This window comes from Cibotium barometz, chromosome 8 (genome assembly GCF_041138505.1).
Source record: "Cibotium barometz isolate CiBa-2024 chromosome 8, ASM4113850v1, whole genome shotgun sequence".
Classification (NCBI taxonomy): Eukaryota; Viridiplantae; Streptophyta; class Polypodiopsida; order Cyatheales; family Cibotiaceae; genus Cibotium; species Cibotium barometz.
The window spans coordinates 327,768-354,768 of record NC_141053.1 but is presented as its reverse complement, the minus strand read 5'-3'; the positions used below and the strand labels follow the sequence as shown (position 1 = coordinate 354,768).

The window sequence follows — 27,001 nt, the reverse complement described above, 5'->3', positions numbered from 1 at the left end:
CTAAGGTTTAAGCAAGAGTGGAGAGCAGTGGCTCCAACCTCAACTCACATGCCGACACCACCTTTGAAACAATCGGAAGAGTTCTTAGACATACGACGAAGTCCATGTGTGGTGGTCATATCCTCCTTTACTTTAAAAAAGCCACCAATGCTACCAAAACCCCAAGAGAGTTGTGCACACACTCCCTTGGAATCGCTAAGCTATTCCAAGGCTCAAAGGGATCACCAAGGCCCCACAATAACCCGATGTGCCATGTTGCAACACCGACTGACTCACGTACTAGAACACTAAATATTAAGTGTACCATAGCAAAGCCACGAGACGACGGTGGTGTCAAAGGATGGACATGTGATTTTTCGCCTTCACTGATTGAGTCCACACGGTCGGAAACCTGAAACCCCAATGGTATAGCACCTCCTATCAATTATATAAGCATCGACATGTGCACGTTCTCTAAACACACATGAGATATTGGCACGTACACACTCTCTGCTATCCATGCACACATAAGATACCGGCACGAGTACACTACGTAAACGCACATGAGACACTGGCATGTGCGCACTCTGTCCTATACATGCACAAATAAGACACCAGCACAAGCACACTCAGTATAAGACAACATCACACTCTAAACACGCATAAGACACTGGCACGTGCACACCCCCCACTATCCATGCACACATAAGACACCAACACGTGCAAGCTCTCCAGCACGTGCACACCCTCCCCCCACAAACACACACACACATGCACCAACCTTAGAAAACTTCATTAATGAGCTTCTTTATTGATGCTATAGAGAGAGAATCTTTTTTGACGTAGGCTTTTTCATGCAATCAGAGAGCGCTTGTAGGAGTGCTTCATGTGCACCTGCACCACCAGCTTCTTACTAGTCTAGCAGAACTTCTTAACCTTCACTACCTGCTTCTTGAAATTCGCAGGGTATAACATAGACATGCATTGTTAATTATGCTTATGCATAGTATTTTGTACAGAGTACATGAATAAGTAATAGCACTGAACATTATGTTTATGTACTCTGCAGAGTCCATGGCAATGCCACTATGGTGGAAATAAAGGTCTCATATTATTTTGGTTTCTCACTGTGGTGAGTGTATGGGGAGGGAACACTCTACCATGGTAGTATGGTAGTAACGAGATTCCTACACACTCTGCGGAGTTATGTAACAAGGGATCTTTAAAAAGAAGATTGAAGAACCCAAAATCCAGAGGCTTGAGTATTAAGGAATCGAGAAATGTCATTCTTTTAATGATGTCTTGTTATGAAAGGTTAATTTGAGTAAGATGACTAAGTACCATGTGGGGGGTTTGAGTAGATGGTATTTGATGCATTGGCGTTAAATCTAAGACTACTTTAGTGAGCTTTTAAAAAAAGGAGAAAAATCAAGGTTTGTGGGGGCTAGATGTTTCAAATCTGATGAGAAACAAGAGATTACAGTTATACCTTGAGTAGTTTGAAAGACTATATATTTGAAGAAATAGATTGTTGTTGGCTTTGTCTAGAGAATTATTGTATAGATGGTAGAGTAGATCATGAAGAGATACTGTTCTAGTTGGCTAAGCCAAGAGGAGGTATGACGGGTTTTCTTGATATCGTTCATTATGGACCAAAAGAACTTCATGACAGCTTAGAAGCTTAGTCAAAGAAGGGATATCTTGATTTAAAAAAATCTCTCTCTCTCTCTCTCTCTCGTTCAAAGCATGCATAGTGCAGGGACGAGCGTTCGCATCCGTGCAAGCATGCTTAGTGCAGGGACGAGCGTGGGAGTTTCTCTTCTTCTTTTGAATGTGTTGAGGAGAGTGGATTTGAGGGAGGATTGGGTACGAAAAAGAGAAATTGAGGAGTGGGTTCGAGGGAGGATTGGGCAGGAAAAACAGAAACTTTGTGCTAATCTAGACCAATAGTGTGCCCATTTGCATGAAGAATTAAAAGATTCACCTTGCTCACTAATTGGCAGGGTTTCTTCCATGATCAACACGCCAAAAGGTGGCAAAAAATGAGTACTGTCGTCTAATGAAAGACAATAAGTGCTTACAATGGATTTATATATAGTAGCAATATGCAAGCCTTGGTTTCATCACAGACAATGCACAAGGGTCTACTTTTTCCATGGTATGGTTGGTGGTCGTGCGTTCTCTATCATTACTTTCACAAATGCAACAAGTGGCCATTGTAGCTTCAAGACTTCTCTTTCTAAAACAAATGGTTGGTTGTACCATCCTCATGTTACTCTGTAGCATTCGTAAAATTTGAAACACTATTTTGATTACTCTTTCCCATGTTAGTTGTTCTTAAGGTGACATGAGCGTGCACACGCATACAAAGATGGGAACAACTTTCACAAGCAACCATGTCTTTCCAACTCGAGTGTAGCATTGGTGTAACCAAACTTATAACTGAATCTTCTAGTATTTTCAAAATTTTCCATCCCTGCTTAGACATTGAAAAGGCAAACTACCACAATATATATATATAGAGAGAGAGAGAGAGAATATATATATATATAAAGAGAGGGAGAGAGAGAGAGAGCACACCAGTCAATAAGGAAAGCGTAGATTTTCCCATAGCGAAAAATGATAGTCCTTTCTAGAGCCCAAGGCTCGACTGAAAACACTTTATCATTAGTTGAGTACAAAATTTGTGATCGGTGTGTCATCTTAATGTCTAGCCAAATAGCATGTACAAGCCGTGGGAAAAAGTGGTCGCCTTAGGTGTCGAAGCATTTAATGGGAGCTGCAGAAGCAGCACCACATGCTATATCTTAAGATATACCAACTCCTCTACAGCTGGTAAACTTTCAATTCTTTGCAATACCACTTTGTTGGGCTCATCATCGACCCCGATTGCAACCACCGCCTTCTTCCGAGGTCCCGTCCTTCCCACCGTCATAAAGCTAATATTCACATTTTCCTCCCCTAGAATGCTCCCTACTTTGCCAATCATCCCAGGCTGATCGACCTGCCTGCTGAGGATCACGCTCCCTTCCAGACTGATATCGACATCAAAACTGCCAACTTTTGAAAGGTATGGAGTCCCATCCTTCACTTTGCCTTCCAATGTAATTTCCCCGGTATCAGATAAAGCACTAGCAAATTTGGACTCCACACGTGCGATCTTCACCTCAATAGTCTGGAGTGGGACCTCCGGTGAACCATCAGAGAGTTGCCGCTCCTCGATGATCTTCAAGCCCCGTTGCTTAGCTATGTAGTCTGCGTTGACTAAGTTGATATAAGCACTCGAGATCGGTTCGATTAGACCTTTAGTAACCATTGCTCTCAGCAAGCGGGTGTCCAGATCATCATCGGTACGTGCAGACGAGTACAACAGCTTGACATTTTTCACTCCGCTTCCTCCTGCTACTAGCTGTATAGCAAGCCTTCCCAACCTCTCTGCTAAAGAAACATAAGGAGCGAGTTCTGCAAGGACCTATTTGAGAAAGTTTGCAGATCCTTTATAAGCAAGTGAAAAACCACATACAGAAGCACAGCATAACCATTACCACAAGATTATACAAATCAAGCCATCACAAAATGCACTAGTTTACACGTGTGGGCTAAAGGTCATTTCACTAACACATCGACAAGAAAAGTTATAAATTGCACCTAGGGCCTATAGAAGTTAAAGGGGTGTGCACATAACTAGGTGTTGAGCAAACAGTGTGGTCTAGATCTAGTCTAAATAATGGGCTGCCAAACCCCTGCTGATCTCTGGGTGTGGTATAGAATGCATCCGGTAGGCATTCGTGGAAGCCAGGTGCACTATGGTATGGAGGCCTCATACTTATGTGTCTCAACCTAGTCAAACTCTCCCGTGCTTGAGGGTGGTCCAGTGCTGTTGTGCACCATAGGTTGGTGAGTCCATCAACTGCTTTCTGTGTATGTGTGTGCATTACCTTGGTGCTCTAAATGCAGGTTGATCATGGATGGTTATATGGGGTTTAAAAGATGAAAGGTCATTTTGGTAAAATCTCTGCTAAAAAGAGTGCCAAAAGTCTGAAACCTTTCCTTCACAATCTTTCATGGGGGCACGCTAAAGAAAAAAACTACATACCTCTTGGGGAACCATCGGTGCATTTACAGCAGTGGCAGCAAGCTCTCCTTGCAACGCACCAACCACCGCCTCTGCAATTTCCACAGCTACACCCTCCTGCTCAATTTAAGCGACACAGCGATAAGCATTCACACGTATTTTAACTATGGCTGAGTAAACAGATGTAATATTTATGAATATGTGTGTGTAACTAATTAAATCAAGATATTATGTATGTATGTGTGTGTGTGTGTGTGTGTGCGTGTGTGCGCGTGCATGCGTGTGTGTGTGTGTGTGTGTGTGTGTGTGTGTGTGTGTGCATGTATGTGTATACATAAATATGTACATACATGTGTGTGTGTGTGTGTGTGTGTGTGGTGTCTGTAATAATGTGATCTATGAATATATAAATCTTTTTTTTTTAACAGCATTTTGGATGAAAGACGCATGGGCAAAGTTCAAACACCTGAGCCTCGGTTGTACTTGCTCCTAGATGGGGTGTTACAATGACATTCTCATGTAATACCAACTTATTGTCCTGTTTTGGTGGCTCCTCTGTAAAGACGTCCAATGCTGCCTGGCATCCACACAAATAACTTACAATACGAGATCACTTCCATTCCTCTTACAAATTCAGAACCATGTGGGGTAGCACCCTTTTGGTGAACATCATTACCTGAGCAACAACCCCATTGTCGAGTGCCTGCACAAGGGCTTCCTCATCAATGACACCACCCCGTGCAACATTGATGATCCGGACTCCTTTTTTGACTTTGGCAAAACTTTCTGCATTGAATACTTTAGACGTTGCTTGGGTCAAAGGCATATGCAAGGATATAAAATCTGCCTGGGCAAGTGCCTCATCAAAAGAAACCAAGTCCACTCCAATAGCACGGGCCCGGTCAACTGGGGCATATGGGTCGTGTGCCAATACAGTCATGCCCAGCCCCTTTGCTCTACGAGCCACTTCTGATCCAACCTTTCCAAATCCCATCACAGCCAAAGTTTTACCGACAAGGGATACTCCTGTGTATTTGTTGCGCTGCCATTTACCTACACATGTATAGAAAAAAAAATTGGCACATTAAGAAATTCTTGTAAATTGAGGTAGTTTCTCATTGAGGGAAGAAATGTGGGAGGAGAAAGAGAGGGGGGGGGGATTGGGGGTGGTGGTGTTGGGGGAGCATCTCAATAGATGTGCCCGTAGCCTTAGTGGCATCTTGGTGCATTGTTCTTTCTTAAGGACGCAACAAAACTACTCATATCACCCTCTGCAGACTGCCATCTCTATTAAAGTCAACCTTCCCATTCTCCTACTCGACCCAGGTTAAATACCCTTGCTTAAAATCGTCCTACATCTCCACAATAATGTTAAAATTTCAAATGTCTCACCTCAAATTGGACCAAGAATTTGCTACCCCATCCTTACGAGGAACTGTCGTGAGGAGAGACCATGTTTGAGCAGCGTCAAGAGGGTTCTTTTAAGGCAGGCAGGCTGTCACAGGTGCAGTGACAGGTGTTCAGCTATGTACAAGCAGCCACCAAACAGCAAAGTTGCGCCACCCATATGTGGACACAGGTTGGCTAGTGGGCATCCTCGGCACACAAAAAATAATTTTTGAAGCCCAACCTGGTCATATGCAGCTCAAGCACCCCAATCAGCAGTTGGGGCACTGCACTTTTTGACAACTAAACAAAGTTGAACTTCTCTAGTGCTTTCTATCAACCTTCCCCTCCACCCAGGTTTGAATTCCCTTGCTTAAAATCCTCCTTCGTCTCCACAATAATCAAATGTTCAACCTCAAATCAGACCAAGCATTTGCTAGACCATGCTAATGAGGCCCCGTCGAGAGGAGAGACAAAGTTTGAGCAGCGTTAAGCATCTTTTTTAAGGCAGGCAGGCTGCCACAGGTGCAGTGACAGGTGTTCAGGCATGTACAAGCGGCCAAACATCAGGTTTGAGCAGCCAACCTGCAGAGTATGGGCATCCGCGTATGATGCAGGTTGTCTGAGTATGATGCAGGTTGAGTGGGCACCTTTGGTACGCAAAAATAAATAAAAAAATTACACCCAACCTGGTCATCTGCAGTTGGGGAAGCACACTTTTTGACAACTTTCAAACAAAGTTGACGTCTCTAATGCTTTCTGTCCTCAATCAGATGGAAAGACAGGCATCAGCTGACATTTTGTGTGTTGAAGAGTTGTCCATGACCAACAAGCCCAATTGAAGAAGTACCTTCCATTCGTTCAAGCATGCTTAATGACACAATGCACTGTATAAAACAGATGTTATGACCCTTACAAGTACAAGCGTGGGACACGCTGGCAAAGTGTGGGACATGCCAGTAGTGCGTGTGTTACGTCCCAGGGCTAACTAGGGTTAAGACCCTCGGGTTGGGTTAACCATAGCCCAAGGTTAGGCATCTTAAGTGGGGGGATTAGTAGCTTTTATGAGACGTGCTTTATTTGGCTCTTGGTTAATAGGAGGCCTATATAAGTCACTTTATGGATCAGTTTTGAGGGAGATCTCCTCGGACCTGGACTCGAGGCCTTGAGACTACTCCGTGCTTACATCCAATGGGTGTGTCCTGGTGGTATGGGAAGCCAACGACTTTAAACGTGGAGCCATGTCTCGGATGCTACTGTCTCCCTTGCTCGAGGGTGAGCCGTAATGGCTCTATGGTTGGTTGGTGAGCTTGATGCTATGTCCTTTTGTTTCCATGTTTATGCTTGATCGTAGGGTTTATTTGGTTGGGGCTTTACATTGGTATCAGAGCCAAACCTACTTGGATTAAGCTTGGAAATCTCTGAAAGGAGGAGAGGAGAAAATCCATCGCCTGGATCTCCCGGAGCTTAAGTCGTCGGGTTGCTTTTTCACTTTCCAAGGTCTGGGTGGTATGGGACGCTTGGACGGAAGGCGGGGAGTAACGGGGCTCAAGGGAGAAGATCGGTGTGGTTGGATGTGTGGGAGTTTTGCAAAGAACTCCATATCCATGTGAAAAAGCAGAGAGAAAAGCATCGTGCTTTTGGTGCTTTTTTGAGTTTTATGAGGGGGAATTCTTTGCCCTAAAACCTTCTGTTTGTACCTGCGCTTTTGCGTCTCTAGACTTCATCCCATAGTTTTTTTTCCTCCACGGCTGAACTATTAGGGTTTCTGTGCAGGCTGGACATGTGGAGAAGGTTATATGGACCCTGTTCAGAGCACACACAGAGGGGAAAAGCACTGCTGTGAGCCGATTCAGGCTGTCCTGTGTGACTGCCCATGTGTGGTCATGGTACCCATGAGTGGGCATGCCCGGGTGCGAAGGGGGACGCCCCATAACTGGGCTGGACGGCTAGAATATGAGCGCATATCAGCAGGGGCCGAGTACTCTATATATGGCTGGTAGGTGCGTGGTCTGTGTGAAAAAAGCACACGTCGTGCTTTTTGCCCAAAAAAACAGGTCGATTTGGAGCTTTTCTGGTGGGCGCACATCTGAGATGCTATTTTTGGATTCAAGTGTGCTTTTTTGGGGTGTTTGGTCATTCAAGCACACAGAATTCTGTAGTCGACCAGAATTTGTGCTTTTTGACACCCTGAACTGCTTGCTTTTGATTTCTCTTTTGTGCATCACCTCTGCTGTCGCCTGTTTAGACAACATTGACTGCCACATCAAGTCTCCAAAAGGACGAACTAGCCATCAGTAAGAATAGGTGGTTTCATCTGTGGAGGTGTCTGGACCTTTGTCAGCCTCTCCTGCAACAACTCAACTTGGGGTAACTACAGTATCTATTGCTCCTACGCAGGGTGGTGATACAGTTCAACCTAGTATACCACAGGTGTTCCCTCAGTATGTGGGACAACCCACACCCGCTTTACAAACAGGTGTGGATCCCAATTTCTTACATGCTTTTTCTCAATTTGCTGCTCCGTATTCTCAGTATATGGGTTATGTACAACCTCCTCTACCTTCGACACAACCTTCTCCTTTTCCTCACCTCCTGCATCTCCACAAGTGGGTACTTTGTATGCCACTGTGCTTGATTAACAACGACAACTCACAGAGCTACGCTCCCAAGCTCCCCAAGCTTCAGCTAGTAATCCTCCTCCTCTGCAAGTGCCTTTTAATCCGGAATCGCTTTCTGGTGAGAAGAAAGAGTGTGAGGAGCTTTACTTGGATATCTGGCTTGCGAAGTGAACCACCTTTTTTGATCTATACAGATACACTGATGCTCAGCGCATTAGTCAAACTCAAATTATGCTTCAGCATAAGGGGTTTGCCTGGTGGAAGGACCTTCGTGAAAAGCCGACAACATGGGCTGATTTTCAGTAAGTGTTTAAGCAACAGTTTGTCTCGATCAACAAAATTGAAAACTTTCATAAGCTGTTCAAATTGGAGATGGGAAAGAAGAGCCTGGACAACTATTCCCAAGAGTTCAAAGACTTGGTGAACAGTTGTAAGGCCCTTGAGGAGCCTCATGTGTTGGTGTATATGCTTTATTTATTCGGACTACCTCCAGATTATCAGAATGAGGTTCTACGGAACCGTATTCATTCTACCGCTATGCCAAGAATTTTGATGACATCCTTGATGTCAGAAGAGGTGGTGAGCCTGCACGCAAGAACCAAAAATTCTCTAAAGACAAGAAGCGAGGTAGTGTTGCAGCATCCCAAGATGGTCAATCATTACAACGTAATCCCAAAAAGCGCTCGAGAGGCAAGAGAAGATCCGCTCTGCAATCCGAAGAACAAGTAGCGAAGGCGAAGAAAGAGAACTTGTGCTTGGAGTGCAACAAGCCTGATCATCACTATCGGGATTGTCCGAAGAAGAGGTAAGACCTCGGTACATATTACGGAACTACAAGGTAACTCTTTGATCTCTTCTATTGAAATTCATCATTTGGCCTCAAGTAGTTGCCGTGGATGTCAAATAAGTGAATTTGCTTTGGGTCCGCATGATCTCCTCCAAGCTGAGGGATCTGTAGGCGGCCAAAGGGTGCAGATTCTATTTGACAACGGTTCTACTCACAATTTTTTTTCTTCACGTTTGGTACAGACACTCCGGCTACCCACGGAGGCAAGTGATCATCGGTATGTGGTCAACCTTGCACAGGGTGCAGATGTGGAAGTGTGGGATCGAATGGTGCCTAGACTGGAGGTCTAGATTCAGGACTACCGGGAGGCTTTGGACTTCCATATCATGAACCTTGACAAGGTGGATATAATTTTGGGAATGTCCTGGTTTTTTGACAAGAGCGAGACGATAATGTTAGATTATCAAACTCATAAGCTCTCGTTTGTTCATGATGGTGAACTCTATGTAATCTGGGGTGATGTCCCCCGTGGATTCTTTGATGTAAACTCGACTCAACAAGCTTTGGCCGAGGATATGTATGAATCACTTTTTGATCCAAATTCTGTGTCTTTTTGTTGTTTCTATGATCTTTTCAATTCTGAAATTTTGTTAAGATCATATGCTTTAGAGTGTAATTCTATCTCAAGTAATAGTTGTACTAAAGAACAACAAATTTTAGACGATATTTTACAAGAGTTTAGTGATGTATTTCCTAACGAGTTACCAGATAGTCCGCCACCCGAGCGGAGTGTTGACCATGAGATTGAGCTATTGCTGGTAGCCATCCCGTCTCCCGGCAACCTTATCGGTTTAGCCAGAGGGAAGAGGACGAGATTTCTCGGCAACTGCAAGAGTATCTCAATAAAGGTTTTGTTCAATCTAGTATGTGTCATGTGCACAATGTGTATCTACCGTGTGCTACACGCATGCAAGACTAGTTTCGAGGCTTGGGGAAGCTTGGAACTAGACAGGCTGATTGACAAGCTGAGTTAGGGATAAACTAACGGGCGGGCACCCAAGTATGGACGGGCAGGCGGCCAAGTGTGGACGCCCGATGACCAGCCAAGAGCCTATAAAAGGGTGGCCAAGGTTAGTTATTGGGATATAGAGATTCTCGCGAGTTTGTGAGAGCTCTATGGTCGCGAGGAGGAGATTGGTCGGTACGTCAACCTAGTTAGCTCAGCTCGTGGCTCGGTGGGGACAGCCAAGACTGTGGGCTTACCCACGGCTGTCATGGTTGGGAGGTGAGTCAAGCTTGCACCCCCTTTGTTGTTTGTTGTTCGTTTGTTTGCAGGATTCGAGTTTCGAACCAAGATCGATCACGAGGGGATCCGTGGGGTTTTGACAGTGGTATCAGAGCATACCTCGTGAACGAGCAAGTCGGTAGGTAGAGAAGAAGAGGTTGAGGAACGGTATGTGTTAAAAAGCTTGCTGTTTTTTCTGTGCATATTGCACTTTTCAGAAATAGTATGTGTTTTTCTTCATCAAAGACACCCATGTTGATGGGAGGTGGTAGTCTAGAAGGGTCTTTTGTTTGGCAAAGAAGAGGAGAGTCGTTTGTGCAATCATATGCATGAGCAAGTCGGGTGAGAAGCAGAAGACAGAAAAGCACGATGCTTTTTCGTTGAACGAGAGAGAGAGCGAGAGAAGTGCTGGATCGCTTTTAAGCGCACACGTTTGTGCGCTGGCGGGAGGCGCTGGTTGGCTATCGGCGGCTGGCAGGCAGGCAGGGAGGCGCATAGGCCTGCCAAGCCAGGCGGCCAGGTAGCCAGGCCCACATAGGCACCTTGGCCTACGCAGCTAGGTGACCAGCCTAGCGCAGGTGCCCAGGCTATCACGGCTGGCCTGCAGGCAGCATCGGCCGCCGACAGCTACGCGTGCGACGCACTCAGGCGCCGGCAACAAGGAGTGCTCTGGCAACAATCGACGACGGCAGTGCAACACTCGACGTCAGCATCCGCCGGAGGAAAAGCATGTGCCGGCAGCTCACCGACGGGCAAATCCAGGGGGAAAGAAAAAAAAAACTAAGGAAAGCTTACGTTTTTTTTAGCTTTCGTTTTTTTTTAGTTTAAAATTTTTTAAGTTTTAAAAGAACCCTCCTCTAAGGTTTCCAAAGTGTTTTTTTTATAAAGAAAATAGAATATATATATCCATATATATATATATATATTTATTTATTTATTCAAGAAAAAAAAACACAAAAGCAAAGCAAAAGCTAAGCTTAGCTTTTGGAGATTTTTTGGCTTTTGGAAACCTTTATAAACCCCCTCAAGTGGGCTTCTTGCCACACATCTCTCAAGTTCTCAAGTTTTCAAGCTCTCAAGCTCTCAAGTTCGCTCGCACTTTTATTGTGCAAAGATCGAATTTTCTCTCCACGTACCCTCTTCACGATGTCGACCCAAGAATCGGAGTTGGAGCCCCTTGTGGAACGCGAAGGCTTGCCGGCTACGGAAGGTACCGATGCTGATCTTTTTGACGATTTTGTGTCGAAATCAGATTTCCAAGAGTTCAAAGTAGCTCTCGAAGCTTCTTCGACGGAACGTCAGGCACAAATCGCAGCCCAGATGCAAGCTTTGCAGAACTCCATCGCTCTATTGACCACTACCCTCTCTACTTTCTCGGATATGGATACCTTGGCTTCAGCTTAAGGCCCCAACATTACTCCGGAACCGTTCGGGGGTGAGCAAAAGCAGCGAACCAAGGAGATCGTGGACACGTGGCTACATAAGTGGCAAGTTCACTTTCAGTTTCATCCATATGATGATGGAAAGAAGATCCAGTTAGCAACAGGTTTCCTGTCCGGCAAAGCTTTGCTTTGGTGGAAGGAACTCAACCCTAAGCCAACAACTTGGGCACAATTCGAAGACGTTTTCAAGAAAGAATTCCTCAAGAAAGAGGATGATTACGATGTTGTTGCCCGGTTTACAGCTTTGACCATGACCTCGCAGCACCTACCTCCAGAAGTTTCGTGACTTGCAGATGAAAGCTACAAAGATGGATCCCACTACTCTTTTGGGGTTTTTTGTAGCTGGTTTACGAGACTCGTACCGATTACAGGTTAAAAATAACAAATGTAAAACTTTGGACGAGGCCATTCATTCAGCCCGTATCTATGATGATACGATAGTCTCTTCCAAGTCGAAACCCGTTACCGAGCAGGGGAACAAGCATAAAAGAAAGTTCTCCGCACCTATGGCTAACACGACAGAGGGAAAGTCTTCGGACCAACCTTCGAAGAATTCAAGTTCGACACCAGCGAAGAAGAAACGACTCCTTAGGGCTTTAAAGCTCAAGAAGGAAGGACGTTGTTTTATCTGCGAAGAAAAAAGACACATGCGTAACGAGTGCCAAAGCAAAAGAATACCAAGACAAAAGCAGGACCCAAGCCAAAGGTAGCTAACTAGTTGTCTTTGACAGGTACGTCAATTACTGTACTTTCTCGCCCTAGTACTTATTCTGATTGTCTGTTCAATTCGAAGGTATTTGGCATGCATGATCTATTGGGGTAAAGGCATAATGCCCACCCTTATAGTGTGTACAAGCCCATAAGTTATAGTACATAGTACACTTAGTACTTTTTGTGTACTAAGTGCACTATGTGTACTAGTGCAATATACATGTGTGATAGGGGAGTCACACACTCATGCTATTCCCATGAGTTGACTTATCCCCACATCTCTCTCTCTCCCCCTTGTTGTTTCTCTGTGTATGTCTCCCACATGAATAACCTAACCCTAATTCTTCTCTCTCCCATTCAACTGGTATCAGAGCATAGGTTGCTGTCTTTATCCTCTGTAGCTGAGTTTCTTCAAAAACGCCCTGCCATCAAAGAGGAAAGCGTGGCTCAAATTCTGCTATGCAGGCTGTGTGTGTGTAGCTCCATGGAACCTGGAGGGCTGAAGTAGCTTGTCGGTGTGACCCAGTCAGTGTGAGCGTGGGCTGCCCAGCAGCCACGCTGGTCTGCCCAACATCGCCTTGCACACAGCCAGGCGTAGCAAGAAAGGCAAGATAAGTCCTCTGGTGGTTTGGAGTGACAAGTTGGACCAGTGTTTTAGAGCATTGAAGGAGCTTGTTACCTCGGCACCTATGTTGCTGATTGTGGATCCCAGTAAACCTTTTGTGGTTGAAACAAATGCCAGTGATTATGCAATAGGTGCTGCCCTATTCCAGGATGGGAGGCCCATAGCATTTGAAAGTAAAAAGCTTTCAGATGCACAAATGAGGTACCCTACCCAAGAAAAGGAGCTTCTAGCAATGTCCATGCGTTGAAGATCTGGAGACACTATTTGTATGGGTCTCGATTTGTAGTCTGGACAAATCACCATTCGTTGAAGTATATTTGTGATCAGCCTGATTTGAGAGGTCGGAAGGCCAGATGGGTTGACCCCATGCAGGAGTTTGACTTTGAGATCCGCCTCTGCTCGTCTGCGTCTGCACACAACCCTCCCAACTCGTCCTTTGCACACCTCTTGCCATCGCCAGTCCCGAGGCTCTGCCGCCTGCCTATTCTCCTCGGTCCATTGCCCTATCCCAATCACCTCAAGCTCAACCCTCCAGAGACGGTTGACTCAACAATTCAATTAGGCTAAGTGTCTCTTGTAACATGCAATAGAAGTTTTCGTAATTGAGGATCCTGTCACACAAATGCTCACACCATCTTCTGTATCTTGAGTTTCACGAGTTTAACTATCCACTTTATGACTTCAAACTTTAAGAGATGAGAGAGAGAGAGAGAGAGAGAGAGAGAGAGAGAGACTGTATACCGTATGGAGTCCAAAATTACCCACTGGTCCCCTATCTCGTTACCGGAATAGTATTTGCTTTATTTCTTTGAAGAGACTGACTGTGGACTGAAGATAAGCCAAACGCAAGATCTCTGAGGACCAAGAGTCGGGCTAAGCTGTACATGGCTGTAGAAGCACCAATGATGACCAATCTCAAGCCTAAGCACTCTTTCCAATGGATGTAGGAAGGCTGCAAATCTGAGGCTGAGAGAAGGGACTGATTGGGACTGTTCTAAGCTATGTATGAATGCTGAAAATGAGTATGAATGCTGAGTTTTACCTTCGCCAAGTGGCTATAGCAAAACAATGCAAACAAGGATGCTGAAAACTGTATGAATGCTGAAAACGCAAGGTGCTCTATAGGGCTGAATGCTGTAGATGATGCGTTTTGCTGAATGCTCAAGCGTTGATGCTCCTATATGCTGATGGATGAATGCTGATGGCTGATGTGCTGAATTCTCCAATCGCTTATGCTCCTTGTGCTAAAGGCTCCAAGCGTTGAGGTCTTCTAGGCTGAATATGGTATGAATGATGGAATGAATGATATGCTCAACTATTTATATGGACACCTGATGTTGGTCGGCTGGCTACAGAGCTGGCCGATTGCATCTTGTCCTGGATAAATGCATAAATGATGTAAAAATGCCCATTAAATGCTATAAATTATGGAAAAAATACTAGATAAATTCTAATAAATGCTAGATGTTATGTGAAGGCTTCTGCAATGGTTTATATGCAATGGATGAATGCTATGTAGAGTGCTTTCTAATGCAAACCCTAGGGCTTCTACTGACTCTACATGCATGAATGCATCTCTTCAAGTGGGTTAAGGGACTTGGACTGACTGACTGACTATCTAAGGCTCAGGAATGACCTACCTAGCTCGTGCCTGACTTATCCTGGATTGAGGATTACAATGGGGTCACGGCATACGACAATTATCATCCTAAAGGGTACTAATAATGTACAATGTTGCACTGATGATGATGAGCCATCTTGTCACCATGCACTACAATGCATAGTGCATGTGACCCTTGTTTCGCTCTTGGTCGGGTCTGGCCCATGCTTAGCCTCTCTTCCACACAGGAGGTATTTTTGAAGGCAATCATCAGGAGCATACACGAAGGGCATTTTGTGGCTTCTGTTATACACGAGGAGCACCAAGCATTCTGAGGTTTTGGACTCTTGTTTTGGGGACATGGGTCTCTCTACAGGCTGGTCTACAGAGATTTACAGAACTACGACATTTCAAATTTGGCACAATGGGTCTTGTTTGGCTCCGTGGTTGGTGAAGCTTACAAGCAGTCTGTTGGTTCTTGTTACTGGCCAGCTCAGCATAGCAATCATGCTTTCCACCTGGTTCAATTGCAGTCTCGTCTACCTACTGCAATCTCCCAACGCTCTGAGGTAATGGGAAGCAACCAGTCCTGTTTTTGATGCTCTAGTTCTAGTTTACATCTAGATCTTGTACCTCTACCAGTTTGTTGGCTCTGGAACCCCACCACTCTTGAACACTGGAGATCGCATCCTTTACTACTGGTCGTTGTGTAAATGCTTTTGAGATTTGAGGTTGAGCTTCACATGTTTTATTGGGTTTTAGACTTATCTAGTATGCTTTTATACTTTGCAAGGATCAAGTTTGTACACACATTTGTTGTTATCACTCCATGTAATTTCCCTTTCTTTTGACGGAGCAAGTAAAGTCACTTCATCCTCTCCACTCTCATCACTCTTCTATGAAGATCCAATTATGGGACAAGATTTGTATAAATTGCGTATTCTGTGGGAACAACCCCTTGTAAAGATATCAATTGTGTAGGCTCCTTTGTCTGAGGGAACATCCCCTTAAGATATTATGTGAGCATGAGACACCTATTGAGGACACTTGGCATCATATTTGGCATAAGGCTTATCATATGCTTTAGAATATGTAAACGGGTTGTCTCCTATAAAGGGACCATCATTTTATGTTTAAAAATAACACATTAAGCCGCACTCCACTTGTAGATTGGATTGTTCATTAATCATTGTGTCATTATGCTTGTGTATGGTTTAACTCTAAAAAAATTATGCTTCTTGTTTCTAGTTTTTCCTCAACCTAAACCCCATCACCATCTGGACCATGCATGATGTGTTCCATGCCAGTTGGTTGAAGCCTTATATAGGACCTCCTCTCTCCGTCGTCGTCTGCCACAAGCAGCACTTTCCCAAAAGCCAATAGCACAAGAAATCGCATGTAAGCCGGTTGAGCTAGTTGTGTACACCAATTTTGATGGGGCAGCCTGTACTCACAAGAAGTACACAGTAACTCTCCCATGATGATAGCCCCCCTAAAAACAGCACATACCGTAGACAAATCAACTCGCCCTCTAGTGCAGATGACTGTACAACAAGAAGATGACGTGACAATCCGTACAGAGGTCATTCTACAAAGAAGGACCAGGTCGTGCAGATCGTACAGTAGATGGGGATCACATGGAGCTTCTTGCGCATGTAAAGCTTCTAGGCATTTAATTAGATAATTTAGACATGATTAAGATACCATTAAAACTTAATTACTCAGTATGAAGCAGCAGAAAGCAGGGTTGTATTGCATTGTTTTTTTTTCCGAGAAAAGATCCTTTCATTAGTTATATAAAAACGCCCGCAGGGCTACAAAAGATCCTCTCCTGCTCATAAGAAAACAGAGCAGAGATCCAAGCAAGGCAATTAGGGAGACTCTCCCTAGGTGCAGAAAAGTACAAATATCAGTACAAAGAACTGAGGGACTATATCATACAATAGGAGGGGGGAAAAGCCAAACAGGTGGCCTGTAGTGCCAGCGGGGGGAACCCGCGTGTAGGGTATAGAAGGGGCCGCTGCACCAAGTGGTGTGAAAGGCCTGGCGCCGCAAGATCGCCTCATCCGAGTCGCCCCGGATGCGGTCATACTGTCCTCGCAAGGTGTGGATCAACTCCTGCCAAATCCCCCGAACAATCTCTGCTGGTGGCTCCAGTCTCCCCTCAAAGGCCCTGAAGCACCGGGCTCTCCAGGTGAACCAGATGGTGAGGCTGCTCAAGAGCTCCCATCGTAGATCCCTCTCCTGTGTCCAACCGGCGGACGAGAAATCCGGTGAAGGAACCAGGCGAGGCTGGCCCCTAATGAATCTGATGGCCTGGCTGTCCTGCTCCGTCTCATAGCCCATAGCAGGCCCTGACGAAGTCGACCAAGCAGCGGCACCCCACGTATACATACCCTCTGGAGAGAGGGGGGCCAGAATGCGTAGCATCCACAGCCAAATCTGCTGCGCCTGAGGACAGTCCCATAGGCAATGTCTCTGTGTCTCCCTAGGGTGGCCGCATCGGACGCAGGCCGCCGGAAGCCCGCTGTAGACAAGCCAGGTGCCAACTGCAGAGCCCCTCTGGGCGACCAGCCACTGGAAAGTCGAGATCCTGCGTGCCTCTCGACTAGCCCAGAGCCTGGTCCAAAAATCCTCCAGGAACTCCTGTGAGAGTCCTTGTAGCCGCCAATGCTCCGATGCAGCTGGAGAGACCATCCTCCTCGCCGTCAAAATATGTCGCCCCAACCGAGCAGTATACTGGAAAAAGGTGATCTCTATGGCCTCGGGGGATGCATTAGGATCATGCCACTCGTACTCGCCAGGGTCCCACTGGAGCCGGGCCAAAGGGCGCGCTGCATATGCCCATATGCGCCAATCAGAGTCCACATCTGCAGGGTGTGGGTCAATATGCCACTTCCGAGAAGCAGCGGCCACTACCCGTATCCTTTGCAAAATGCACTCTGCAACCAAAGGCGACTCCACCTCCACTCTCTAAAGTCTGCCCTCATCCTGGATCTCATAGTAGAAGCATCTACCATCCTCAGTGTAAGCTCTGACAGCAATCAGGATCTCCAACTGTGTAAAGGCTCCCATCCACCGTGGGGCCACTGGCTCGAGAGGCGTGAACCACTCCTCTGTGAGTGCCTCCTGAATGTCATCCCTCATAATCAGCCCCCCTCTGAAGTGACTCAGCCTCTCTACCTGGATCTCCTCTGGGAGACTGCAAAAGGCCTGCCAGTCTCCAAAACTACGTGCTAGGCCTGCCGCCAATGGTCCCCAGGCTAGACGAGGCCGAGAACCCAGCATATGACCCTGCTCTGTGCGAACCGCTGGGCTCCAGATGAGCGGCTGTCTGGCCCGCTCCTCATCACAAGAAGGAGGTCTCTGAGAGAGTCCCGGTCTCAGCAACTCCCAAGCTCGCAAGATACTCAAGGCAAATCTGTCCTCCCATCCTCTACTGAGGCCTGTCCTCCTCATCTCTATGAAGATCCATCGTATCTCTGGTGCCCAAGTGCCCCCTGCTGGGGGAGCCCGAGCCTGCAACCGCTGCAAAAGCAGCTCTTTCCAAGGCTCAGCGCCTGGAAGCAGCCCCCAAAAAATAAGCTTCCCCAATAAGGCTCTACTCTGATCAACTGGATCTATAATGCCCAAGCCCCCCTGGGCCAGCAGAAGAGTAATAACTCCCAAGCGACCTTAGCCCGGGCTGGCTGACCATCCCGCCCAGACCAAAGAAAGTTCCTGGTCAGCCTCTGTACCTGGCTGATGCAAGAGCTCGAGAAGATCCAGCAAGATGTGATGTACCACATGGTCGCTAAAAGCACCTGATTTGCCACCACCACCCTCCCAGCCAAGGATAGCCGAGCTGTACTCCAATACAAAAGCTTCTTCCGAATGCTCACAAGAAGCGGGGCAATCTGCTGCTCAGGTGACAAATCTAGTCCAATCTGGCATCCCAAATACCGCACTGCTGTGCCAGGAGAAATCCATCTAAAACCGGGTCTGGGCTCCATGCCGGAGTGGGAGCGCTACTGATCCAAAAGGCCACTGTCTTGCGCCAATTGATCAATGCTCTTGAAGCTGCACTAAAAACCTAAAGCGACTGCTCTGCCCTTTGAAGATTGGCCTCCTAGCCATGCAAAAATAAACCCGTGTCATCAGCAAACTCAGCATCGAGCAGGTCCTCCCCCCAGACTAGGAGCTAGAGTCCTCTCAAACCAACCTCCTCTGCCGTCAGATACATGCTCATAGCCTCAGCAAAGAAGAGAAAAAGAAACGGGGCGAGAGGACACCCCTGACGGACTGACCTGGTCAACTCAAAACTCGGCCCCCGTCCTCCTGCCATCAGCACCTGGCTACAAGCTGTGGAATATAGATGCCTTCTCAAAATCGAGAAGCATCACGACCAGGTCCTCACCGAGAAATCTAGCTCGGGCTCACGCCTCCCAGAAGGTGAAAATGTTGTCAAGGATACTACGCTCCTTGACGAATCCTGTCTGGGTAGCATGAATCAACTCCCCCAGGAAGGGCTGGATCCTCAAACTCAAGGCCTTTGCTAAGACCTTGTAGACAGTATTGAGGATCGTAATAGGTCTCCAATGCCGAATATCATTTGATACTCTCTCCCCCTTGGGGATAAGAAAGATCAAGCCCTCTGAAAAGCTCTGTGGTATCGCCCCAGTGTCCAGAACATACTGAAAGCCCCTGCGGAGGCCTGGCCCCAAAAGGTCCCAATAGCGCATAAAAAAGGCAGGCGTCAATCCGTCCTCCCCAAGGCAACTATGGCGCGAAAGGACCCTCAAGGCCTCAGCAAGCTCAACCTCTGAAAGAGGCTCACCCAGAACTGTACGCATACGATCTGTGACCCTCCTCTGCACATGGGCCCACACAATCTGTCTGCAAGCATCTCGAGCCTCAATGGCTGGCTCCGCTGAAAGCAAGTCTCTATAGAACTCAATGGCAATGGCTTTGATCTCCCCGGGCTCAATGGCTACTGATCCGTCCTGCCTCCTGAGCTGGCGAACTCCTGCTCGAGCATGGCGAGGTCCAGTGATCTCAAAAAACTCCCCAGTCACTGTATCACCAAGCTGCATCCACTGAGAGGCCTAGCGACGATAGTAGAACTCATGTCTCTGCTCCTCTGCCTCTCTAACCTCCTGGCGTGCCTGGCTCAGCTGGGACGCCACCCACCCACATGTAGGCTACTGCTCCTGAAGGCGCTGAAGCGAAGCAAGGCTACGTCTCAACCGACGCTCCCGCTCACGTGTCTCTCCCAGCCGTGTCAAGGCTGCAGCGTGCAAAAAAGAGCTGAGCTCGATGAGTCCCTGGGCACACTGGTCAGAGCTCTGGATATCATGCCATATCCTCTCAATGTCCTTAGCGAGACTAGGATCTATAAGTACCCTCTCTGGGATCCTCAACTGCAAGCTGGTCTCCCGTGTCCTCTCCTCAAGTGTCAAAATAACTGGCGCATGGTCTGAAAAAGAGGTGCCAGCAAGAATGCCAACGGAGCCCCCTCGCTCCCCTAACCTGTCGCCCACATAGAAGCGGTCAATCCGTGATAGATTAATCCCTCCCTGCCGGCGATCCGACTGAGAGAAACTAAGACTGTCCTGAGAGTGGGAGAAAGCCTCATGCTGCCATGCATCAGTGATCCTCAGTGTCATGCAAAATCGCTCCCAAGCTGCAAGCTCCGTGCCGTGCACTGTCACATGACTGCCTCCCACCCTATCGGCCGGGTCCTCAAGCATGTTGAAGTCTCCCCCGACACACCAATGTGCGGCCTCTGGCAATGCATCCATAACCTGGGTCCAGAACTCTACACTGGCACTAGCATGGTTGGGTGCATAGACATTGAGCACGCCAAAGAGCTCATCATGCATCCTCAGAATGACATACTGTGCTCTACCAGGCGCGATCCACAATGGCCTGCCGCCATACATCCGCAATGACCATACATACTTCTCCCTGTCCACCCAAGGGGCCAAACCCTGCAGACCAAAAGGAATCCCATCTACCAGGCATCACCGAACCGTATCTCCAGATCCTGCTCTCACCCAAATGGTGCTCCTGCATCATCAAAATATCAATACTGCCCCCAACCAGGCATATCTCTGAAGCTCCTGCCTCAAGCAACCACGATAACGTATATAGTGTGCGCCGCCAAGGCCCTGTACATTCCATGAGATGATCCTCATGGATGGCCTGCTGAGGTGGAGGTTGTCTCAGCCGTACGGCGGGCCTTCGCAAGCGGCTTGGATGGAGAATAGTCCCCATCCGAGCGGCTGCGAATCTGCCCACCCGGTGTGCTAAAAAACTAGAACAGGTGCCAGTGGCTGTGTCCCATGGCGACCGCCTCCCGCTCAGACAAAGCAACCTCGTGTATGCATACATATCCAGGGTCGCGTGCTAAGTCTTCCACTATGCGAACCACCAAATGTCGAATCCCGGAGGCATCGACACTCTCGGGATCAAAGAAAAAATGAGCCAACTCCCATAGTCGGCCTATCACGTCTGTCACCTCTAGATCGCTCACATGATGAGAAAACTCAATTGCCCGAGTCTTCAAAGTGCTAAGAGCGAGATCCATAGTCCACTCCCGGTCGCTAGGACCACAGAGAGGGAATGAGAAGGCCACCGCTGAATCAAGTGCCTCCTCCCCTCGGGCCAGAGATATCACTACATGAACTCTGATGGGTGCTGGCTCATGGGGGCCCTCCGCTCCAAAAAGCCGTGTGAAGGAATAATCAAAAGCCTCCGAGCGCTATCTAGTGTCGAGACGACTCAGCCGACTGCGGATAGAGGATATCCATGAAGCCCGAATCGGCATGGTAAGTCTCCTCTGCGGCGGTGCCCGAGCAAGGTCGGTGCTTAGTGTCCGCCGAACTGCAGGTGAGCGCCAGGGAACTGCCAGGGCCTCCCGGGGAGCTGAGGCGAGCGGGGGGGGGGGGAGAAGGGAGTGGAGAAGGAGCCGCTGCCAAAACCGGAGCGGGGACGGGAGGAGGCGAAGGTGGAAGCGAGGCGGGAGGGGGAGATGAGGGAGGGGGGGTGGGGGCAAAGGAGGGGGTGCTAGCATCTCCTGGTCCTCAGTCGACGCTGGGGTCTCCTCCTGTAGGGGAGCAAAGATGTTCCTCACGGGAACCCAGTGATGCTAAGACTGTGGCTGCTGCTGCATCGGTCTCTGGGCGTGCTGCTGGGACTGTCTCCCTCGACGGTGCCCCTGTCCAGGCTGCCACTCCGAGGTCTCTGTGGACTGAGCAGGTGTCCCGGAGGCTGCCTGTCGAGCCGCATCTATGGGCGGGCCATCGGGGGCCTGCTGCTGCAGTGAAGGTCGAGGTCTCCTGCGAGGGCAGGCCTTGGCCAGGTGGCCAACCTCCCTGCAGATAAAGCACTCGTTCGGGAGCCCCGAAAACTCCACTCTCTGATCAATCCATCCCCCCCCCCTATCCTAGGTAGCTGAATGACCTTCGGAAGGGAGATGTCCGGAACCAAAACTCTGACCGAAGGTAGCCCAGCTACTCTGGCCACCACTGAAGCTGCTGTGGGGCCAATCTCAAGCACCGAACCTACCAATGCTCCTAGCCTAGAAAGGAGCAGAAGGTAATCACGGCGGAGTCCAAGAAAGCAAACTGTAACATGGAAAAGGCGCTCTTCCTGCTCGGCTGCTGCTGGGTCAAAGCCATGCTGCCAAGGTCTGAAGAATGCCCGAGCGCCCCTGATGTCAAGGGGACTCATGGCTAGGACCTTGGCCACGCTCTGGGCTGTCTCGAACTTGATCTGGTAGTGTCCACGGCCCAGTAGCTGAACGTCCAGGATCTTGCCCACATCTGCAAGAAGGCGGGCCTGGAGAAGATCCCGGATCTCCCCTCTGCTGGGGCGAGGGCTGGGGCGAGTGCCGACTATACGGCAGATGGTGGAATGTGCCTGGAGGCGTTCCACCTCTACGGCGAGGCTCGCTTCCTCTTTTGGCGAAAGAGAAAGCCTGATGGGGGTATCCTCAAGGGCGGGCGAGGGGGCTGCGGGAGAGTCCCTCTTAGGTGGGGCGGGAGGAGCCTCCATCAGAGTCTGAAGCTATGTCGAAGGCGGAGCGAATGCGGAGTCCTGCAAGAACCGAGCTGCACACAAAGGGCGGAGGGGAAAGGCGGAAGGCAAAAAAACCTAGGGGACGGAAAAAACAGAAAGAAGGGGAGGGGGGGTAAGGAGGTGAAGACAAAAAAGACCCCAAGGGGAAGGGGGGGGGGGGGGGGGGGCGGAAGCAGTGTGAAAAGGGGGGGGGGGGGGGGGGGGGGAAGAGAGGGCGACGGCTGGCTGAGGGGGGGCGGGGCGCTGAAGAAGGGAGGGGGGGCGCGAAGGAGAGGAGAGGGGGGGGGCGCCACAGCGCTGGGGCGCGCAGGCAAACCAAGCGGGGGAGGGGAAACATACGCGAGGGCAGGGGGGGGAGCAGACGCGTGGGCGGGAAGGGGGGGAGGGCGTGCAGGCAGCAGCGCGAGCAGGAGGGGGGAGCGTGAGCTTCAGCGAGCCGGTTAATTCGGTTGTATTGCATTGTTGCCATGACCTCTACGAATTAAGGTGTCATGCCACTTGGTAGAGGTGTGAGTCTTGAACTAATAGTTGTCTTTTAGAAGAGGTGTGTCCTTTCATATGACCATCGTTTGAGTCGCGACCTTTCATAAATGTCCTTTCAAGTAATAACCTATAATTAATAAATCAATTTAAGTGCAAAGAGACTTTAAGTCACAATGGTGGCATTCCCTCCCACTTAAAATAAGAACCCACTTTGAGAATATTGATGTTCTTCTGTCTTTCTCCTTGGAATGTCAAATCCCATGTCGTAGCATCATTATGGGAATTCCTTGTCAAAATATGCTTCCATATGTTAAACGTGAGGTTGACTAGTTGTATGTCTCTCGATATTGAAGAAACTTATAAGTCAAGCATGAAGTCCCGCATTGATATATAATCATGATACGCTTTTGTCACGTGCACACTCTCGTGAGTGTGATGCTGTCACATGCACAGAAGCTCTGTCTTCTTTCAGCCCTAAACACCTTTCAAGAACATCTTGATACAAAACGCAACCAGAAGATGGAGAGAGAGAGAGAGAGAGAGAGAGAGAGCTATATTTTCAGTATATTCAATATAGTACAAAAAGGTACAACCTTGGCAAGCCCTAGGCTGCCCCATCAAAAGGTAATCTAGACTCGAAAAGTCACCAAGTCCATAAAGGACTGAATGATCTACACAAATGCTTGGTTGAGCCTTATATAGGTGTCATGTGCATGAAAATATGCCATGGACATTCTCAGAGGTTCTCCAGCAAAGGTAACCAGAAAAAGACCATTAGAGTTAGGGATTTGAGCAAAGAGTGCAGATGGGCCAGTGATGGACTTGGAGATAGGTGGAAGGATGCACTGACAGTTGCGTTGGAATTCAAGGCAGTCGGCTGCAGATTTGGTTGTCGGCTGTACCAGGATCGGCAGCTACACTTCAGGAGGCGGCTGCAGCCTAGGGCTGTGTGTAGGAGTACCTTTTTGTACTATATGGAGATACCTGAATTTCCAGTCTCTCTCTCTCTCTCTCTCTCTCTCTCTCTCTCTCTCTCTCTCTCTCTCTATATATATATATATATATATATATATATATATATCTACGTTTTGCATTAGCATGTTGCCAGTAGTGTTTAGGACTGAAAGAAGACTCCCAGAGCTTCCACGCGTTACATTGGTATCAGAGCATCAAGCTCAGCAAAGCTAAACACTGAATCAGTCCCATATGATGGTGTACAGGTCCAAGGTACAGGAAAGTACACGGATACGAAGCCCAAGGCAAGGAACACAGAATCGGGAAGAGATCCCAAGAGGTTTGTTGGTGGTGTTCCTTGAGATCACTAGAGTTAGGGATTTGGAGCACAGAGTACAGATGGGCCAGTGATGGACTTGGAGATTGGTGGAAGGATGCACTGACAGTTGCGTTGGAATTCAAGGCAGTCGGTGCAGATTTGGTTGTCGGCTGTACCAGGATCTGAGGCGGCAGCTGCACTTCAGGAGGCGGCTGCAGGCGCATGAAGGAACCAAAAGAAGCCAAGTCAGGTGGGACATTTGTTGACTGGCCGACCAGCAGTCGGCCATTTTCATGTGTCTTGTGGAGGGCCTATAAATAGGCACAAGGGTTCCTCATTCATGCCATTCAACCCTCTAGGGGTTTGGGTCACTAGGAGTCCCATAGGGGGATAGTTTTGGGTGTTAAGCACCTTTTATTCAAGGCAGCCTAGGGCTGTGTGTAAGAGTACCTTTTTGTACTATATGAAGATACCTGAATTCCAGCATCTCTCTCTCTCTCTCTCTCTCTCTCTCTCTCTCTCTATATATATATATATATATATAGATTTGCGTTTTGCATTAGCATGTTGCCAGTAGTGTTTAGGACTGAAAGAAGACTCCCACAGCTTCCGCGCGTTACAATAGGCCTTGGGACAACCCCTATGCTAGAAATTACATCCCCAAGCCAACCGAAATACCGTAATCTGGGCATGGGTGCGGACCAAAATCCCCAGCCTACTGGCTTGTGGGGTAGACATCAGTCCCCTACCATGAGGTGCCAGTCCACATAACCATTGGCGTAGACATAAGTCCCCTCCCATGAAGTGTCATGTCCACACAATGAAGTCCATCCATAGGTCCTAAAGCGTAGAGAATGCCCAACTAGTGACAGAGTCTCGCACTCACTCCACCCCTTGGATGACCATCATCCCTTAGAACCGTTTTCTTGAAAGTCTTTCTTGGTATGCCCCAAGTGGCATCCGACTCACAGGGCTGCCATTCCCCTTGGGTCTTGCGGAACACCACCAACCAACCTCCTGGGAACTTCTTCCATGTCTTGTGTTACTCTCCTTGGATTGTGCACCTTCATCTGGGACACCATCAATGTTTAACATTGCTGAACTTGAAGCTCTGATACCAATGTCACATGTGCGGAAGCTCTGTGTCTTCTTTCAGTCCTAAACACCTTTCAAGAGCATCTTGATGCAAAACGCAAACAGAAGATGGAGAGAAGAGAGAGAGATAGCTATAGTTTCAGTATATTCAATATAGTACAAAAAGATACAATCACCAATCATTCCCCTTGGGTCTTGTGGAACACCACCAACCAACCTCCTGGGAACTTCTTCCATGTCGTGTTACTCTCCTTGGATTGTGCACCTTCATCTGGGACACCATCAATGTTTAGAACCTGAAGCTCTAATACCAATGTCACATGTGCGAAGGCTCTGTCTTCTTTAAAACCTAAACACCTTTCAAGAGCATCTTGATGCAAACGCAAACAGAATATGGAGTGAAGAGAGAGAGATAGCTGTATTTTCAGTATATTCAATATGGTACAAAAAGGTACAATCTTGGCAAGTCCTAGGCTGCCCCATCAAAAGGTGATCCACACTCCAAAAAATCCTTGGGACAACCCCTATGCTGACCGACTACTGACAGCCCCAACAGCAAAAATACAATAACACTCTTGTCTAACCAACGGCGCCTATAGCCATCTGAGCCACCTGCTGCCAACTTGGTCTCTTGTGCCCTGCTCATGCCCTAAGAGATCTGTTTATTCTGCTACCCTGTAGAGATTAGCCCAGGGATTAGCATGTCCGTGTGCATGCACATGATAGTGTGGACATGCTTCTACACATTGGCCAGCTCAGAGGTTGAGTACGTTGCAAGATTCTTGTGTTTGTAAGGGCCATTGCGCCACATCATTGTAATACTGTCCGACCGACCAACGAGCAGCCCAATGTGGACAGAGTTATTGGGTTATTGTTTGTGAACACAATCAATTGGACATTACTATTAGGGTTGGTAGATTTGGTAGCCAACTCACCAACATTAGACACTATAACAAGGAGTCCAAGCCTTAGTCATATTCATTCATTGGTCAGTCAACCATCATTGAGTCATTGAGAGCTCAGGAGCAGTGCTACTATTAACTCTATTCAGCATTGTATATACTTCATGTTATTATACATGGTAGATTAGGTCATCTCTCTCTATTGTGTATTGAGCATGAAGAAGAAGCAATTTGTGCATGGATTGAAGTCTTTGATTAGGCACTTATCGCATGCAATCAATTCATAAACACACTTCCACAAGTGCCCATTTTATGGCTTTAGTTTCCATATCAAAGGTATTCAAGTATCCAATGAATTTGTCAAGAGCATGCAAGACATACTCACCATTGTCATGAACATTATCCATGGACGTGTTGGAGAGTCCATCTTTTAAGTATTGTGAAGAAAGTCTTTCAAAAACACTTTGATCAACTTCTTATATAGTCTTCACGTCTTCAATGGATCCAATTATTGGTGAATCATCATCTTCATATAAGGAGTCCAAGAACTTATCAATTTCATTCATTTGGTCTTCAAAAGTCATGCTAGAAGAATCTTCATTTTCATCAGAGATCATCTCAACAAAATGGTTTGGCCAGACCAAATAAGTAACCTTAGAGTTGGACTCAATATCAA

At 47.6% G+C, this 27,001-nt stretch overlaps 1 protein-coding gene across 1 annotated transcript in view; it reads right to left on the bottom strand.

Moving 5' to 3' along the window:
- Positions 1 to 2,566: 2,566 nt before the first annotated feature.
- The window catches only part of LOC147635812 (D-3-phosphoglycerate dehydrogenase 3, chloroplastic-like), a 36,664-nt gene continuing 12,229 nt past the window's right edge, over positions 2,567 to 27,001 (bottom strand). Inside the window, exons 2-5 of the mRNA XM_086801161.1 lie at positions 4,731 to 5,107; positions 4,521 to 4,631; positions 4,076 to 4,171; positions 2,567 to 3,451 (exon numbers count right to left, since the gene is read on the bottom strand). Coding sequence (XP_086657287.1) covers positions 2,780 to 3,451; positions 4,076 to 4,171; positions 4,521 to 4,631; positions 4,731 to 5,107 — 1,256 coding nt within the window. The 3' untranslated portion in view covers positions 2,567 to 2,779. The remainder of the gene's footprint in view (positions 3,452 to 4,075; positions 4,172 to 4,520; positions 4,632 to 4,730; positions 5,108 to 27,001) is intronic.